The 19,618-nt window shown below is 37.5% G+C and overlaps 1 protein-coding gene across 18 annotated transcripts in view; it reads left to right on the top strand.

Annotated features, from left to right (window-relative positions):
- The first annotated feature begins 1,698 nt into the window (after positions 1 to 1,698).
- The window catches only part of nrxn1a (neurexin 1a), a 199,813-nt gene continuing 181,893 nt past the window's right edge, over positions 1,699 to 19,618 (top strand). For 9 of the 18 annotated variants that reach the window (XM_073815600.1, XM_073815593.1, XM_073815592.1 and 6 more), the window contains exons 1-5: positions 1,699 to 2,077; positions 3,567 to 4,840; positions 12,322 to 12,339; positions 13,747 to 13,776; positions 14,452 to 14,463. In XM_073815600.1, the coding sequence (XP_073671701.1) occupies positions 4,129 to 4,840; positions 12,322 to 12,339; positions 13,747 to 13,776; positions 14,452 to 14,463 (772 nt within the window). In that variant the 5' untranslated portion in view covers positions 1,699 to 2,077; positions 3,567 to 4,128. The remainder of the gene's footprint in view (positions 2,078 to 3,566; positions 4,841 to 12,321; positions 12,340 to 13,746; positions 13,777 to 14,451; positions 14,464 to 19,618) is intronic. The other 9 variants (XM_065242301.2, XM_065242302.2, XM_065242300.2 and 6 more) reach the window with 4 other exon arrangements.

Raw genomic sequence — 19,618 nt, 5'->3', positions numbered from 1 at the left:
AGTTTTATTACATGTAATAATATGGCATGTTGAACAGTATCCTTGTACATATTTTAGAGTAAACCTGTAGTGAGTGTTTTCTTTTCTGAGCAATCCTAGATGGTGCCCAAACTACTGCATAAATATGAATTTAAACAAACAGCATTTTTTTTTAATATTTAAAGCTGCAATCCTTAACTTTGCCCCTCTAATGCCATCTCTGTTTTAAGCATAAAATGCAGGTTACTTTATGTCCTTATATAGGTTTACATGTATTAAAGTCAAATTAAGTCAGACTTTTCCGGTACCTGACAGCTCAAATTTTAAAGCGTTATTAAATGTAAGGAGACTGATTTTTTTTACCAAAAAAACCCTTTGGAAAAGGGAGTCGGGCCACGAACCAAAACACACTTGCAGCCAATCAGAAGTAAGGGACATGTCTACCAAACAACAAAGTTGCCTGGGTTGCGTATGTGTGGGGCGGGTCTATCAAAAAAAGGTCCAGATTCTATTTGGGTAGGTGAGGGATTGTTTAAGTGATATCAAATGTCCACATTGTCTTTCAAAGATCATTCACCCCGCCTTTAATAGTAGGCTATACATGGAATATGAAACTACATACTGATGCATTTTTTACATATTTTAGTGAATTCTTTATATTTTGTTAACACCTTTTGAATGTCAGTAACTATATGCGTTATTGTTACACATCATTAAGAAATAATTACTTGGCAATATCACCAACAATGTGCTATTAAAACCCAGATGATTTTTAAATCTTAACATAGTAAATAATAAAGTACACTACAGTATTTACTACTGTTTATCAATTCACCATAGTAAATGTATAGTATAAATGAACATAATGCATAGAAATTACTACAGTGACTTTTACTGTAGTAAACTGTAATAAAATTAACTGCAGTAGTGTTTTTAACCTTACCATAGAAAATATGCCTACATTATTTACTACACTCTAAAAAACAAACGGTGCTATATAGCACCAAAACAGTTGCTTTGGATCGTAACGATAGAAGAACCATTTTTAGTGCCATATAGCACCGGTGAAGAACCAGTGAAGCACCAGTGAAGCACCAGTGTAGAACCATATAGTGCTATGTAGAACCATATGTGGTGCTATATGGCCCCTATATGGTTCTACACTGGTGCTTCACTGGTGCTTCACTGGTGCTTCACTGGTGCTTCACTGGTTCTTCACCGGTGCTATATGGCACTAAAATGGTTCTTCTATCGTTACGATCCAAAGCAATTGTTTTGGTGCTATATAGCACCGTTCGTTTTTTTAGAGTGTACTATTTATCTGTTTACTGTACTTAAAACGTAATATAGTAGGCCTATACATTAACAAAGTGTAGTAAATACTATAAAATACTAGTGTATTACAATTTACTACAGTTTATAGCAAATGCTATAAAAGTATAGAACAGTGTTTTTCATGTAAAGCTACAAAAGATACGAATAACATAGGCTACATATAATAAAATTCCAACGTATCCATTCATCATACCAAATGTTAATTGTTTGCAAGAGTGACATAAATACGGTTTGAATGACGGACAGAAATCGGATCAAGCTGTTTGCTCATCTGTATGTGGAGTCGCTAATACCAGTGAACGCTGTCCGAGGTGCTGCAGCGCGCCCGCGCCGCCCCGCCCGTCTCCATCAGACACTAACCGGGGAGACACGTGACGCGATGTGCTGACAGTCGCTGGCAAAGCTCGCCTGAGAAACACATCGCACCTTGTCTTGCACACTGAACAGGGAGCGAGGTCTTCTGTTTTTACGCCCATATTTTAACAAGGGAAAAGAGCTAGCACGAACATTTGAACGTTTTAACAATGAAGCGTTTTGTGCTGAATTTCAACTGAGTGTTGGCTCCATTTGGCATTTTTGAAAACCTATTGGGACTTTTGAGATCCGCATCCGCAATTTTATCGCTCCTTTTTCTTCCGCTCACTCGACACCGATGCGGTGATTTTTTTTATCAGATGAAAGCCTGAATCGATGTGGAGATAACCAACCAGATTCAACAGTGAGCTTGACTTGTCAAGGGGCGCGTGATGGTCCATTTCTCAAGGTAAAACGACAAAATGTTTAATTTGAAAGTATATCGGATGTTCTATCGTGTAGCGTTGTGCTCATGAGCGTTATGGTTGCGCTTCACGCGCTCAATGCAGTCACGCGCAGGTGAGATGATGCAGCTGGGCTCCATTTGTTAAAATGCGCTTTACTCATTCTCATTGCTATTGTATCGCTTTCGTTTGCTCAAAATTGGGCGATATTTGATGACACCTTGTATTTTCAGTCTGAGGCGTATTAAGGAAGGACAATATGTTTTTCTCTCTTAGTTTGAACAGATGGTGGTTGGTTATTGGCTATGCGCATCTGAGTCATCTCCAACGGTAGTCAAGGGAAATTAAACCGATACAAATTGCGTTTTTAAGTTCAGAGCTTAGATGCGTATAGCTATTGTTGGATCAGATATCGTAAATCTCACGCGCGAGGTTGTTAGGATGATACAGTGCATTGTTCCTCATCTACAGTAGCTGCTGATAGCAGGGCATTATTACCCTAATCGTTTTTCAAATACGGTAAATAAGACTGTCTTCTGCACATTAATCGCGTGCGATGTATTGTACAGGATGCATCTGTGAAAGGGAGTCGGTTGTTATCTTGCTAAGTAGCCCCGGTGTAAAGCTGACAGTAAACACATAGGAATTCAAGCATGAAATGATTGGTTGCGATCAGTTGACAGACAGCCCAGAGGCCAGACAATTGCAGTGTCATTAATGCTTAAGAGGCGCGCGATAAGCCCCCGCCCTGGGCTCATTTTGGGATGCGGGACCAGATTTCCCCATTTCACAGCTTCGACGCCGCCACACGTTTGGACCTTTCGTCATCCTCTTACTGAAATTACTGTAAAATATGACTGCTTGAACGACATGCATACCAGTAGCATGTCGTGTTATTGAGCCAACACCGTAATAAAGAGAAGATCTATTGAAAGCACAAATGGTATAATGCAATTCAACATTCAAAATTGTAGATTTTTTCTTAGTTATTAAAGAGGATGTTTTTTACAATTACTCACCTGGTTATAGGAGAAAACATTGAATGGCAGTGATTAACCTTTACAAAAATGAACCATGGTTTTACCATTTGTTACCACAAATTAACCATGGTTTTGCTAATGTAGCATAGTTTAACCTTGGTATTTGTAGTAAAATAATGGTTTTACAAATGGTAATCAATGTGCTAAAAGAACATGGTTGCTACAATTTTGATAAAACCAAGGTTAATTTTGTAAGGGAAATGATTTAGATTCCGTTTTCGTAAATATTGATCTTTATGTCTCTGTTTTACAGTGAATAACAATGCAAATAAAAAGTACTGTTGTAATTGAAGATTGGTGTAATCAATAACACCATGAAATTTGTGGTTTCAATGTCAGTATCAATATGAATGATATGTTTTGTGTACAAATTAACGTGTTCTGCATTCTATGTTTTTTTGAATAGGCAGTTTTTTTTAAAGGAATTAAGATTTTCTTTTTCGTTCCATTTCAGATTATGGATCAAAATGTCTAAACGGATGTGAATTGAAGGTTTGTGAACACTGAGGGCCCTGCTCGGGCCTGCACATTAACACTGCAAAGTGGTACTTTATCTGCGTTTGGTTTAGTGCTGACGTTAGGCCTACACAATGACATTTGTCTAGATTTAAATGAACCTGACATTAATGACCCTAGACACCTCTAATGAACTCGATGCTTTCTAGCACTACACATGGCTGGAGTTTATGTAGATACCTTGATGTTTCGGCACCACTGTAGCACACCTGGATTTCACTGAAGGATTTAGGAAGTAGCAGACCACTATTTTGGCCTTAGTGTTTGTCTCCAAAATTTAGTCATTTTTCTTGTTACAATTTCAGCCTGTGAAAGAGTTGGGCATTAGACAGGCCCTCTCACTTTTTTAGTGAATGATGAATAAATTATCCCAAATATATAGCAGTCCTGTATGCCATAGGGAGCTCTGTTACACTTTAGGAGCAGACAACTAAGCGAGCTAAATCATTTTAGTATTTTTTTAATAAGTCAAATTGTTCTAACTTCCTTCGCTGTTCACGATGAGCTTCACAATGCGAAACGGCGCACATTTAATTTGGATAGGCCTACTGGTTTGTTGCCTCGTCGATATTGGGGCTAGCATGGAATTCACAGGCGCCGAAGGCCAGTGGGCAAGGTTTCCAATGTGGAACGCCTGCTGCGAGAGCGAAATGAGTTTCAACATGAAGACAAAAAGCGCTCATGGACTTTTAGTGTATTTTGACGATGAAGGATTCTGCGACTTCTTGGAACTGCTCATCCACAACGGTAGACTCAGTTTGCGGTTCTCCATCTTTTGCGCCGAACCGGCGACGGTGCTCTCTGACACCGCGGTAAACGACAGCCGTTGGCACGCCGTCACCTTACGCAGGAATTTCAAAAACACTACGCTAGTCGTGGACGAAGAGATCAAGTGGGTGGAGGTTAAGTCTAAAAGGAGGGACATGACGGTCTTCAGCCATTTGTTTTTGGGGGGGATACCTCCCGAACTCAGATCTGTGGCGCTACGCCTCACATCTTCAGCCATCAAAGATCAGGTCCCCTACAAAGGGTGGATAACCAATTTGAGAGTGAATGCATCCGAGCCAGTGCTTATCGGTAGCGAGGGAGTCAACAGCGACATTTGCGAAGCTGACCACATTTGCCAGAACGGAGGAGTCTGCAGCATCGTCAACGATGAGCCCATTTGTGACTGCTCGGAAACGGGATTCCAGGGAAAAGATTGCAGTGAAGGTAAGAGGCCTGGATTCGTCGTGTCCGTTGTTGAGGTGTTCAAATGTCTTTTCAAACACAGCCCTCACTTTTTTTTTTTCAACATTGCACTAGTTCCTCAGAGGCAGCGCATGCTACATCATGTCTGTTTCCGGCCTTTACAGCGAGCCAAGTACATTACATGATTAGATTACCACTGATTTTGGTTAGAGAAAGCCATTGTTTTAAAGGGTAAGATGATGTAAATAGGTTTTAGTGCCAACAATTCCACAGTATTCACAAAAAGCCCATGTTTTTGATAACATGACATCATCGACGTCTGGTTCCAGCCCATTGGGATGCCCAACCTCTCTTCTTTATGCTAAATTAACTTAATATACTCTTGACCCCGCACTGGCATTACAATTAAGTATGAAAATGTTCAGTTGAATACATTCATACAAGCCCATGATTGAAGTGTCATGATTTGAATATTATTCTCCCTCTGAATTTAAGGGGTTGGGTGCTCAAATGATGTAATTAGCCAGATGTTTCATAGAGTCAATGTAATGATTTTGCCCAAGTTGCAAAGGAAAAATAATGACGCACTCAATATAGCATTCAGCAAGCATTTGCTAAAATATTACAAAGCATTCATTAAATGTGTTTTACAAGTAAACCTTTACTACTAACAGAATTATTTTTAATTACAGAAGCAATTAAAACTATTGATGATGCAACTAAATACGAGAGGCACATTCTGCTTATAAAGTAGCTTTCGAAAACGGTTTATGCATATCATGTCAGGTCTTTATGTAAACTCTGTTCCCTTTTGAATATGTACGTTCTGGTTGGTTTCTCAGTTTGACTTAATCCCTTGGTGTCAGATTTCACTGTTTTATGTTTTATCCATCTTTCTCTTCATTCTTTATTTTTTTTACAATCTTCTTGATGTTGATGGATATTGTCTGGGTTAGGCCGTGAGCTGAAAAGGCACCATGTTGCCAAGGAAACTACATACCCACTGAGTAAATTTTGCCGTCCTAAAGCACAACAGAGAGTCGGTACGTTTCGCTGACAAATGTTCAAAATAAAATAAATGTCGGCATTGTGGTACGGTACTTGCCAGGCTCTCTGCGAAATGGATTGTTTAGTGAATCAGAGGTGGGTTTGATGAGATTACGCCAAAAGGGCAGAGCCCACAGATGCTCGGCAGCTTGTTTAAAAGCAAGACGTGCCACTCTTCAGCCCCTGTGCTGGTAGAAATCCGCATCTTTACCGGGTGAGTCAGAACAGACCTGCCTACACAGCTCTGGAGTTGCCTTTGTCATGCACTTTGGGGTGACATATGAAGATATGTGATGATGGTGGAGGCCATATGAGTTATCATTAGCATTATTTATTGATCTAAGTTGGCGATGTAAGGCGTTGGCGTTGTCTTTGAAAAACTATTTTGCTTCAGATTGGGTAGATTAGAGAATAAATCAGTGCTTGAGACATTCATGCATTAACAATCGGTAACGTCTGTCATGTTTGATCATATTCATATCCTAACTTATTTTATTAGCTATATGAGGTGCACCAATATACAATATAGTGCAGTAACACATACTAGCGGACAGGGAAGCCATTATGAAGGTTTAATCCTCGCGTGAAATAGAAGCAGTGACGTTCATTAAAGCGACAGCACAGTTCTAAACTCCTTTTAGCCCAATTCTGTCTGTCCTCCGCTTATTAATGTAAATCCTGAAGCTCCTGCTGGGAAGAAAGAAGGCCACGTCTGCCTCCGCACAGTCATTTTCTGTGTTGTCAGCTTCTTGACTGAGGTGATCTATCAACTGACCACCGACTGCCTTTGCCAATAAAATGTCCCCGACTCGTATTTCATAGAGAAAATTTAATTGCTGCACATTAAACAGCTCTTTTAAACATTGCTAGCTTTTTCCTGCACATTCTTTGGATCAATGATCCCCAATAAGGGGCGTGTGTACCCCTGGAGGTACTTGGAAAGATATATTAAATAATAGATTAGCTAATCATGGAGAACTAATCATTAATAATCTAATTTTCAGTTCATTTATAAGGAAGATGGTTGTTTTTTATTGTATGGATGACATCTATCAGAGCTATACTGTATGTGTTATTTGAGATATATTTAGTGACTTTATTTATATTTAATAAATCCAGTGAAGTCTACTAGAGTAAATTAGTGTTAGCTGTTCGGATAGCAAACACTTTTTAGACACCCATAGCTTTCTTTGACTTCATTGTAAATAAACCTTGGTACCAGTCAGGAAGGTCTACTTGCTGTCTTTACCGTCATTGAAAGCTTTGCAGTGCCGTGGTTCTGTGTGGGTGTGTTTACCGGGTATCATGGAGGAAAGGGTGGTTTGTGGATTAAATATGTCTTTTCGATCTACGCGTCCACTCTGTCATACTCTCGACAGGCAGTTGTGGTAATAACCTTCTTTAGCCAAGCAGGTGCGGGGCTCTCAGCGGGAAAGGCCGTCCACACGGCAAAGAATAACAGTGCTACAGGTAATGAGATATTTTTGCCCTGCTGGGGTTAGAGAAAGAGCCTTATTTTATGTTATTATGGTTAATGCTCTTACAAGTCTGAATTGGAAAGCCATAAGGGTCTACTCTGTATCAGCTTGCAGACATTGATACCTTATCTTTATGCTCTATTAACTGTATAATGTGCTTCGTCTCCCTGGTTAAAGATGGCTGTAAGGAATCTGCAATTGACGTCCGTGTGGTTTTTGTAGGCTGGGAGACGTCGGTCGGAGAATTGGATTGTGTTGTGGGGCTTGTGTACAACAGTGATTAGATTGTTTCACCTCTTATCTTTTGTGGTGAAGCTAACATTGTAAGACTCGGTACCTAGATGTATTTCAGAACATTGAAGTGTTTCAAAGCGTGCCATATTTATACAGTTATTGCACGTTGTGTTTTTTGGTTTAGTTATATTTTAAGCTATTATTTCACTACAACTGTTTGTAGTTTATGCTAATAATTGAGGGCAGTGCACTGCATTATGTTTTACAGAGCCATTATTCCCTTGCTAATAAAATACAGAATCGGTTTTAATCGGATACATGGATTCATTTTAGTGACTCATTTAATCGTGGCACTAGGAGATTGTTTTGAAAATGACAAGAGATGAGGTAAAAAGATGCAGTGACTATCTGTACTGTTTGCATAAATAAACAAATCACATTGGAAATTAATGTTTGAATGTCAAAACAAGAAGAAATTCATTCTCATTTTGTCGCAAAAAAGTATTGAGCTTGGGATAAAAGCTAGCAAATATTTTACTCCTACATAGTGCATGTCTTTTTTGTTACATGTTGCATTTATCCGCTCGTAAATAAAAAACACTTTATACAGAGATTTAGAAATATCTCCGATGCAAAACCCTCAGTCAAACTTAGATAATGATATTAACCAAATGCTCTTGGCACATATAATACATTTATCAAATACTTTCTCTTAAAATTAGCTTAATCCCAGCCATAGGCCATTCAGAAATAACGTTTATTTCAGTAGCCCCTCACTGCAGAACACAAGATCCAGGGGGCGGAGTTGGATCTCGTTCCACTGCATTTTGATTGGACATGTGACAGATTTATACTTATTCGCGTCTTACTATTTTTTCTGCATCACAAACTTACAAAAACATTGTTTTTTTAAAAATAATGCTTTAATGTTTAATATTTTCATTTGGAGAAATGTTTGTATTAATTTCAAAACATAAATACCTAAATAAAATCTTACGTTTTACAATTCCTGAAATGTCCGTAGTTTCTTGTTACAAGTAAGAATAAAAACAAGTGTGTTTTTAATTGGCTAGTAGTAGTCCACTTTGACTTCAAATTAATAAGTAGCCTCATTTGCTTTTATTGGAGTGGTATAAAATCAACTGTCAACTACAAATTTTCTTATCAAGTACAAAATACGTGTGCTTTCATCCACTTATCATGATCATTAATAGAAAACTGCATGTGGCATAGATCGGATATTATCCACGGACGTGTAAGTAAAGAATAAAGCACAATCCGATATTCTACGATTGGTTTTAGGCCTCGTTCATATGTGGAAATTCGGGTCTGCAATGTAAGCCGAACAGATCGGATATTACCACGTCCAGACGTGCTGTATGTCATTAAAAAGCAACACTGGCAAATGACATCAACTCAGGTGGACATCTCATGTGGACCACATTACTTTTTTTAGCAGTGCAATACAGGACGAAGGCTCCACTTACACTGTAAAAAGTGAAAGTTGGATCCACTTACACAAATTACTTTAATTGGTAATACTTAAAAAATTAAGTTGGAAAATATTAATAAAATTAAGAAAATTGCTCTAAAAGTGAGAAAATTTTATGTGAACATTTAAAAAAACCTATTGGTAAAACCAATTTAATAATTTTTTTAAGTCAATCCAATTTAATGCTGAATTTTATAATCTTGTATGTAAATATTGTATAATACTTTTATTTGTATCCATTGCATATTGTGCCGTTTTACTTTGTGGTTTGTTTCGGGTCAGTAAGTGTTTAGTGGAAATGCGGATATCGGATGCGAGTCACTTTTAAAATATAATGTTAGCAGATTATAAAAAAAACAGATATAGTCAACAAATTAGAATTAGGCATCAAGATCTACATTGTAGTCTGATAAAAATGATCATGTTCAAGAAAGGTGAACTTAAAGGGTTTTGCATCTGAGCTTTTCTCACACAGAAATATAAAGAGGACAGTCATGTGTATTTATGGATAAACGTCTAGATATAATATTACGCCCTGTAGCCGATGACATGCATCAATCGCTAAATATACCTAGATAAATTAAACAAACATGGCAAATGTAGGTCAGAAGCCAGAAATGGTTTCTTTTAGCAAGGCACTCCACTATAAAATTTCTTGACTGTTGTAATAACCGAGAGTTCACTCCATGTTTGCAATCGACTTTCACCTTCTTTGATCTCACAACATCGCTTTATAATCTTGAATGGAGGGGGAGTCACAGTGTCAGAGACGCTGTATATTGAGAATTCCCATATCAGTGGCAGATGAAGCTCGCTCCAGAAGGACTTAGCTCACTAATCTCTCTGTACAGTAGATGAACGCAATATGCAACGTGCTGCACGTTGCTCCCTGTGGCTGAAATCTTAAACTAGATTTGGTGAAGAGGATTAAAATCCCCATCACTGGCATGGCAACAATACAGCAATGACGCAGCTTTATTTATTAGGGTTTATCATGAATCACACATTTATGCATGACATGTCGACGAAAGTGCAGTTGTAGTCACAAATACATTTTATTGCTTAATAATTTGTTTTGTTCACACTAGTGGCCTTAGTCTGCTATCAAATGTGTTTGTTTGTTTGTTGGTATAATTGCAACCTGGTGGGCTCCAAAAGAGGGCGTGGCTTCTTCTTAGTAACAGATAGATTGGACACATTTTAGAAGTTGCAGTTTTTGATGTTTTATTCATTCGTAGTTGAAACACAATCACATCTGTAGTCGGATTGTTGTACGTTTCCTGTTGCTTGACTTTGTAAAACCGGCTTGCATCTTGAGCTTGCGTCCGATTTATAATGGGCTGCATGAGAGCAGGCGTCACATTGCATTTGCCCCCTGCATGCGCAGGCCTGCGCAAAAGCAGGGGCGAGTGTGTTCCCGACAGCTTCGTGTGTGTAGGTCATCTTGAATCGCTTATTCTCTGCCAAATCGGGGCACTGTGCACGGCCAGCAGTTAAAGGAATCTGTCAGCTCAATGAAAGCCTGCATGTCGTTGGCTCTGTGTGAGCTCTGCAGCGCTAAAGAGCGGCTACATGATCCTGATCTGTCAGTCAGTGAAATGTAAATACAACCGCTGTCCGGCAAGCCGGGCTCTGGAGAACCAGGCTCTGTGTGTCTTTGCAGATCTCTGTTGTGGCCACACAGAGAGATATATCTAAATTTCAGCCCTATCCTGTTACTTTTTGTAACGGGGAATGTGACAAATTTGTCTCTACACTGCGCAAGATAGGTGGAAACACAAAATCGATGGAATGGGTCTTTTAAACACCTGACAGTATAGCTGGCTAGTTAGTATTTTGTGACAGTTTGAGAAAAATAAACTGTTTAGGAAATGGTTTTGTAGCATTATTTTCCCCATGGGCAGGTTTTTTGTTTTGTCATTGGGATACGTTTGCACATTTGTCAAAGCAGATTTGTCAGTTACTTTATAAGCTCATAAGAGAGAATAGAAAATCACCTGTCATCTTTCACCGCAACACTAACAGCGAAATATTTCTTTGTCATATTTTCTGGCATGGCACGCTTTTCTGTTCATTTTATTTATTTATTTATTTTTTTGGTTATTCATATATTCATCAGCATTTTCGTTATTTTTTTTGTGGCAGTAGTGGTGCATGCAATTTGTGTTCGGTCGTGTGGAGGAACCAGCTGCGGTAAGTCCTGGGTCATTATTCCCCTCAAGATCCAAAACGTGGAGGTAGGACTGAATGTTTTAACTTTAAGATAGCAGAGTCTATTTTAGGGAGTCTTGGGTGAGTTGATCCAGGAACTGAAACTGTCACCGAAATAAAAGGTGTGTTGAGTGAATGCATGACTGTGTAATATCTCAAGGTAATGTACCCTTTTAATTATACATAAAACTGATAAAGTGCAGACAAGTGTAAAAAAAAGGAAATCTATTAGGTAATGAATAAATGGGGTAATTGCATTACATGCATATGCGTGTATGTATTCAGGTATTGTATGTTTCTTTATTACTGACCTGACTGAATGATGTTGTTTTCTCTTAGTAGGTTCATTTTGCATCATCTGCTGGCATTTTATTTTTAAATACATGCATGCATGCAAATTCCCCACACTTGAACGTCATTCGAAACGATAAATATTTATTCAGAAGATAAAAGTGGTTTTAATTATAATAAATACATAGAAAATAATGAAACAGTGCTGGAAAGCTAAAGCCCATGCAGAAAACAAACAAAACAAAACATTCTCAATTAGCATGCCATTTAAATTTCCCCCAGAAAAAAACTGCATATTTTAGCTTAGTAATATCTCTCTTTTTTTAACATTCGAGTGAAATGACAAATTGTTGCTGTTAGTCCCCCACCCATTTCTCTCCGTCTTTCAGTTTATCTTTTAATGAATTAATCGCTTGCATGTGTGCGCATGCTCATTGATATATTGTGAAGGCCCAATTTCAACCATGTGTTTTATCAGCTTTTGAATTACTTAATAAAGTGTTATCATCTCACCGTGGAATAATACTGTAGACTCAATGAGATTAGATCTGGAGGAGAACAGAGGACACTTAAAGTCAAATAAACCCTCTGGTCTCCACATTTTCTATGGTAATGAATGTTTGGCCTGGGCACAGGATGATAAGACGCATGGTAACCACGGTAATCCTCAAGGCTGGGCCACCTTCCAGCCTGCATGCCTCTTAATCAATGTCTCCTTCTCTCTCTCCACGCCTCGGCCGCCCTTCCAGAAGAGGCCTACGTCGGAGGTGGGTAGTTTTTTCCCCTGCTTCTATTTTACTTTTCATCCGACCCCTCTCCCTGCTCATGTTCTTCTTTCTGTCTACATATTTTTTTGGAAATATTTTTGATTTCCTTGTGACCCGTTTTAGTTTTGGTTTGGTACATTAAGAGTATGTGGAACTGGTGCTTTTTGCGAGTTTGAGACTGGTGTACAACACAGGTAACAGGTAGGCTGCTTTTATTTCTTTAAAAAACACTTTTTTGATTAAATGCACAAAGTAAAAACTAGAGGATTGAGCAAATGGATGCTATAGTCTTTCAATTACATCCACTTTAAAATCTATATTAAAGATACAGACACATATGTATTAAAATTTGATACATCACACATTGAAGTAAATGATACACTCTCTCACTTGCACACACATATGTAATGTATGCATCTGCGAACAATCTGGTGGGTAAGTACCATAGACCCATAACATCTCCTGTTTCTTACTGGTATTTCGAACCCTGCAGCCTTTACAATGCTGGGTTATTTTCAACCGTTAAGTCAAAAAAGACGAACCCAACCTGCTGGGTTGTAATTTAACCTATGCTGGTGGTTGGGTCAATTATAATCTAGGTTCATTTAACCCAACGGCAGGGTTCGTCCCAATGCTGGATTTAAAATAACCCAGCATTGTTTTTTGTGTGTAATCTAGTCAAATTATATGTCTTTACAGTATATCTTCTTGAAGGTAGGATGCATACAGATACAGTGAGACACTGGCAATTCGTCATTGGGTTTATTTTGTGATGCAAAATATTATTTGAAATAGCTAAAAATCTTTGCTACACTACCGTACGTGAAACAAGAAGTCTCACTTTACCTGTATTCTATCCAAATAAATGGCCGTGGCTCACAGGAACCAAAGACAGACATCCTATGAAGGGTGTAAAATGGGTAGTATTGATTTATATGTAAGTAGATATTTGATGAATAGCCTCGTTTTGTTACTGTACTGACACATGCTTGTGACAAACCATTATTTGTATATTATTTAATATATATAACAGTATGCATACCACACGTAATCTTAGTAAGATCCAATCAGCGTATTTGTTTACATGTCCTGATGTCCAGTGATGACAATTATGCAGTTTGTCAAAAAAAAAAAACATTATCATCTTTTTGGGCAAAGTGATTTTTATATACAGTAGATCTGTCTCTTTCAAGTGTGATCGATAAAGCATTGCAACCTTTGGGTTGATGAAATGCTTTTTGAATGTTCCCTCACACCCACTCTCTCCCTCACCTCTTGATCCCACCCCCCTTACCCCACCACGCACAGCGGGCATCACAGTTGAGACGATGCCCGCGTGTCAATATGACAAGAAACCTTCCCATGATCCCGTTCTCTGTGCTGACTGTGCTCTTGTCTTCCCTTAAGGTCTTGCGCACCTGATGATGGGCGACCAAGGTATGGGTTTTGTTTCTTACTCACCTTTTTGCCTCCATCACCCACGCCCTCCTCCTCCACCACCACCTGTACCTTTCTGCCTCTCTCTCACTGCCTTGTGCTAAATCCACCTCACATCCTTCACCACTGGTAGGGATTTTCCAGGGCTGCATTCTTTCCGGCTTGGTGCTGAGCCGATGGATGGTTTGGTCTTTTCCATTTTTCCCCTCCTTGTTTCCTTCTCTTTCTGTTTCTCTCGCTCTCTTTGTGTTCCCTCAACTCACCGTGCTTCTGTCGTAATTTTCAGTCATCTTCAAATGCCTGCTATGTCATTGTTGCTTGCCCAATTCATTTTCGTATAGAGGAGAATATACTTTCAACCCAGTGGATGATGCGAGTTACAGGGTTTGTTCGATCTTTGTAAATGCTCTAGTCTGGATTCTCACGACACGAATCAGGAAAGCGTTAGTCGATTGTCCGATATTCATGCTTTCTCCCTCATCTCTGTCATCGTCATGACTTCATCTCCTTTGCCTGCCCTCATGCATGGAGTCTCTTCTAAACGTAACCTTTCATTTTCTGTCTGTGAATCTAACACACGACCATGATTCTGACTGTTGCCTCTTTCCTCTCCCTTGTATTTTCCTGTATCTCTCTGGATTTTCTCTTCATGGAACCATTATATCAATATCATAGGGAAAAGAAAAGGTATATAATGTTTCTTTCATACTATGTAATGATCTAGCTTCTTAAGCTTTCCATGTGTTTACCTGTATATGTGGCTTTACACATGCATCTGTTTATTTGTGTGTTTGTGAAGTCACACACTGATTTTTGTATGTCACTGTGATCCCCATAAATATGGCGAGGGGCTGGAAGGTAGGTGTGATGTCATTAAAATGAGTTTGTATCGCGTGATGCCTGCTAGGGTTTCTATTAAAAAAATGAGAATAGCCTTCATGCCAAATTAATATTTATGCTATTATTAGTTTGTTTAGGGACAGAAGTTGTCCAGCAACATTATTGTTGCCAACATTTAAGAAAATATTTACTATATTCATTCACACTTTTGTAATAGGAACTAATATGTCATAATTTCTCTTACATAATTAAAGTTGTCTTGATGAACAAATTAAATTAGATAACAAATTAAAGTAATGCATTAATAAGGTGGCAAATCTAGTAAAACAACAATTCCATAAAATATAATTAGCATGAAACACATAGATAATTTAGGACACATTAAACAAAACATTCAAAATAAACACATGTGCATTTGTCAGTTAATAAAAAATAATCAGGAAGAGCACTTATAGGGATTTGATAAGAAAGATTGAATTTATACTTAGTTATTTTAATTATGCAGGCTTTTATCAGTTTCCCAGCATAGACCCATAAATCCACTTCATTTAGTAAAACTTTACTGCTGTTTAATATTAAATGACCATTTTGAGGAATCCCGTGAGTTCCAGCTAAGGTAAGTTTACAGCACCTTGCACTCGTATTGTAACTGCCTACCTCCTGCACCCGACACCAAGACCACTGCATGCTGCTATTACACTAAGCTTTACACACAACCAAGGTCTCCACACACTGAATGATGTAATGCACTTTTGGTTTAAAAATATCATTCTTATGAGCGTGTAAACATGAGGGATTCCAGATGGCCGAATCAGGTAAGTGTGCTTTCTGTCTCTTCGCAGCTCAGTTGATCGTGAAAGGGTCAAATACTTTAAGACATTGACACCAGGTCCATCTCACTTTACTGAATGGGCCAATGCCCACAGGAGAGGCAAGGGGTAGCAAGCTTCTCGTAGCACATTTGAATACATTTTCAGAAGCATTTATATTTTTTCTCATTCCATTTTCTCATAGAAAATTGGTTTTCATCTGTCTGTAAAATTGAATGAAATGGTGCGTGTGGCGGCTGACCTTGCTGGCGGGGTCACGCTGGCATTATCACATGAATTTTGCATTGTGTTATTTTTCTGTGGATATATATATGTGTGTGTGAAGGAGCGGGATGTTTGTGTTGTGTAACGACTACGGTTGTTTTAGAGTGTTCATTTCGATTCTGTTTATTGTTTGGGTAGCATCTGACTGATTGCGTTTTGTTATGTGCTTCAGTGGAGACCTGCAATTAAATCTAAACAATTACAACACAGATTTACCAGTAATTGCAGCATAATTCATTACAAGGCAGCACTTCATATAATTGAGATTATGAAAAATGTTTGCTTTATGTCAGACTTAACTGAGCTCCGCGTGGCTAAATATGTCAATAACATTTATATATACACTGTCAAAAAAAAGGTACCTTTTCTGTTGCTCGGGGGTACCTCGTTTTTGTACCTTTATGGTTTACAACACGTTGAAATGTTGTTCCTTTTAGGGTACAAAATATATAAAGAGTTTGATTTCAAAAAGCGATAAACGCCATTATTAGTTACCGCCAAAATCAGTATTGTATCAGGTCGGTATTAAAAAGATATCCGCCGTGTTATTCTGTAATCTTTTCTCCTTTTTTTCCAAACCGCGACAAATGCCAGTCCTCTTTTTCTGCAGAATGCAATATATCTGGTTAACCAATCACAGCGCACCATTCCACGCATTGTAAACAATAATGGCGGCAATTTGAATACACACAGAATCCTGGTTTGTGTTTCATGATCAACAAACAAACAAAAACAAAAACTAAATTTTGATGGCATTGCTAAACCTGTGGTGGTTTTCTGTGGCGAGAAAGAAACGTAAGCCATTAAAATTAAATAATTTACATGAGAGGCTTTCAGGCGAAGGAAATATGCTGGCTGTTGCTTGTTCTCACACTCACAAGCTTCTGTCATGCTAACACATTGACCCCAGAGGGTCTTATGAAAAACTTACATTATCTACATTATTTTACTCGAAGTCAACAAAAATCGAGCAGGACCAAAACATTTTACAGCTGATCGCGGTCAAAAAAGTTCAGCGATGACTTAAGTGTTCTTAATATGACAAAATAAATGTTTTGATTAATGCCATTACTGTTTATTTTTTTTAATCAGTGTATACCACTAGTCAACTAAATGAATATAACATATAAAAAAAAATAAAAGTCATACATTTGCGTTCTGCGGAAAAAAATAATCAGTTTTTATAATAAATCTTTGAAAATCTAATTATGGATTTGAATTTTTCATGTTATAACCTAAAGATGCTATGTGAAAGTTTGTAACAGACAAAAGTGGTTTTCATCTTGTCACTTTCTTGGTCTAGAAAACACATTTTTACCCAAGTTAGTCAAAATGGTTTATTGCGTTTTGGAACCAAACTCTTCATATATAAATACATATGTACTGTACAGTTTATACAGTATATACACTTTAAAAAATGCTGGGTTATTTTCAACCCTGCATTGGGTCAAAAATCTGATATATGCTAGGTTGTTTCAAGCTGGATGTCCATTTTTGACCCAACATTGGGACCCTGGACCAGAAAACCAGTCATAAGGGTAATTGAAATTTATACATGATCTAAAAAAAATTCCATTGATTTAAGGTTTGTTGGGATAGGATAATATTTGGGCAAGATATAACTATTTAAAATTTTGGAATCTGAGGGTGCCAAAAATCAAAATATTGAGAAAATCACCTTTAAAGTCGTCCAAAGGATGTCCTAAAGACACATTAAAAATGATAAATACATTTTGTATATATGTATTAGGTGTGTGTATATTTGAAAAAATTTCTTCATTTAACATCCTATGATATATTTATCATAAAACTAACTTTTTCCAAACATTCCAAATGCCAGTGACTTGAAAAAAATGTACATGACATTTACATAAATATTTTTAATATTACTACAAAACCTCTTCATACTTTAGACTTTATATTAAGAATACTAAGAAAAATACCTAGCACAATAAATAAAATAAAAAACCAACCAATAAAGAAAAACCATTTCAGTGTCAAAAATCTGTACTAAATACTACTTGGATCATTCTTAATTCATTTGTTTGAAATTCACTCTATACTAAATGTCCCTGGTAGTTCAGATACCTTTATATTCTTTGAGAGAAGTGTCCACCTCAAATTGAATTTTTTATGTTTGTACGTGGGCCTGCCTCTGGGAATGCGTAAGCTTATTTTTAATTGACATTAGCTGAATGGAAGACAAGTGCAAATCTTATTAAAATATGAGCCGAGCATCACAGGTGAAGTGTGCGTCTGGGAGATTGTGCTTGTCTGCATTTTGCAGCTGCGTTATACTAAGTTGCTTTGGGGGGATAAAAGATGTGCGGTATTACGGGTGGCGTGCGGTGGGCACGCAATTGATGTCATTTCACACAGAGCTTGTGAAGCTGTATTGTTGCTAAAGGCAATGTAAATGCTAAGCTCACAGGTTGGACTGCATTGTCTCCAAATTAAAAATTTTAAAGTCTTGACACAGCAGTATAAAGAATGCATGCAGCTTTGGTATATATAGTAAATCCTCTGGATCGTAACCTCCTGCTGCACCTGTCTTAACAGGCAGTGTAGTGGTAGAAGTCACATTTTCATGTCACAATTTATTCATATATTTTAACAATACACAAGTGGCTTTACAGAAAATCACACTGTAGTGTTTAAAAAAAAAAAAAAAAAAAAAAAACTGGGGTTTCATATGCATTTCCACAGCAATACTGTTGCATAAACATTATGTGATATTAATAATGTTTTAAATATAAGCATCATCATCACAACAACAAAGTTTAATATAAATACTTTCTATCCACAAGCAGTCTGTCATCGTTGAGCATTAATTTAATTGAAGCGAAATGATTTAGCCAGCTTTATTTCACATTGCATGTATAATTAATGTTATAATCTAAAACATGCTGTGCTAGCTGCATTTTTTCTTTCCTAGTTTGCCAAGAACACACCTGAGATAATATCTGTCACTTGGTGTTGGTGTCGCAGATGATCCTGCGTGCGATAGTGGGAAGAAAGCCTTGCTGTGACGTGCTGATCAATACGTATTTAAAATCCCATTACGCCTGCCGCTGCACATCGGATGCCTCGTTAATGTAATTACAATAGTGGAACGGCCTTTAAATTACTATAACCGTATCTGTGCTGACTTGCCATTGTCGTATTCATTCATACACCGTGATGTATTAAATGCAATGCAGAGACAATCATTTTAGCATGCGGCAGTGGAAAACACGGTACACTATATTGTGTATATTTTAATTTGCTAATCGACTTTCATGCAAAAGCAAGCAGTTGACATTGAATATTGTCACATAATTATAAAGTGTGGCTATTACACCACTTAACATTGACATTCTCATGTTTTCCCCACTTATTAATAACTTTTGATTGAAATATTATTAAAACTAAGATGTTGCCTGTTATTCTGACTTAATTCTTAAGAGATTCTTAAGAGTAAGGTACACTTTCAGAAATAAAGGTACAAAAGTCGTCACTGGGACAGTACCCTTTCAAAAAGGTACACATATATACCCAAAAAAGTGCATATTAGTACTTTAAAGGTACATATTGGCAGTACAAAGATACATATTTGTACCTAAATGGTACATATTAGGACCTTTTTTAAAGGGTACTGCCCCAGTGACAGCTCTGTACCTTTATTTTTGAAAGTGTATAGATTTGCAACGCGTGTTAGAAGATTGAACGATATTTCTGAAATGTGCGACCTTGAACTTTGCTTTCTTTAGATACAAAAAGTTGGTCATTGTAGGCACAGAGTATCATATAACAGAGGTCACTCTACAGAGGATTTTATCAAAAATATAATATTTATTATAATAATTGTGTACAGAATCGATACAGTGTAACTTATCTATACAATTAACTTATTTTAATTTTAGCATTGT

Source organism: Paramisgurnus dabryanus, chromosome 1 (genome assembly GCF_030506205.2).
Source record: "Paramisgurnus dabryanus chromosome 1, PD_genome_1.1, whole genome shotgun sequence".
Classification (NCBI taxonomy): domain Eukaryota; kingdom Metazoa; phylum Chordata; class Actinopteri; order Cypriniformes; family Cobitidae; genus Paramisgurnus; species Paramisgurnus dabryanus.
Note: the sequence above shows the minus strand (reverse complement) of the source record. Positions and strands in the feature narration are given on the sequence as shown.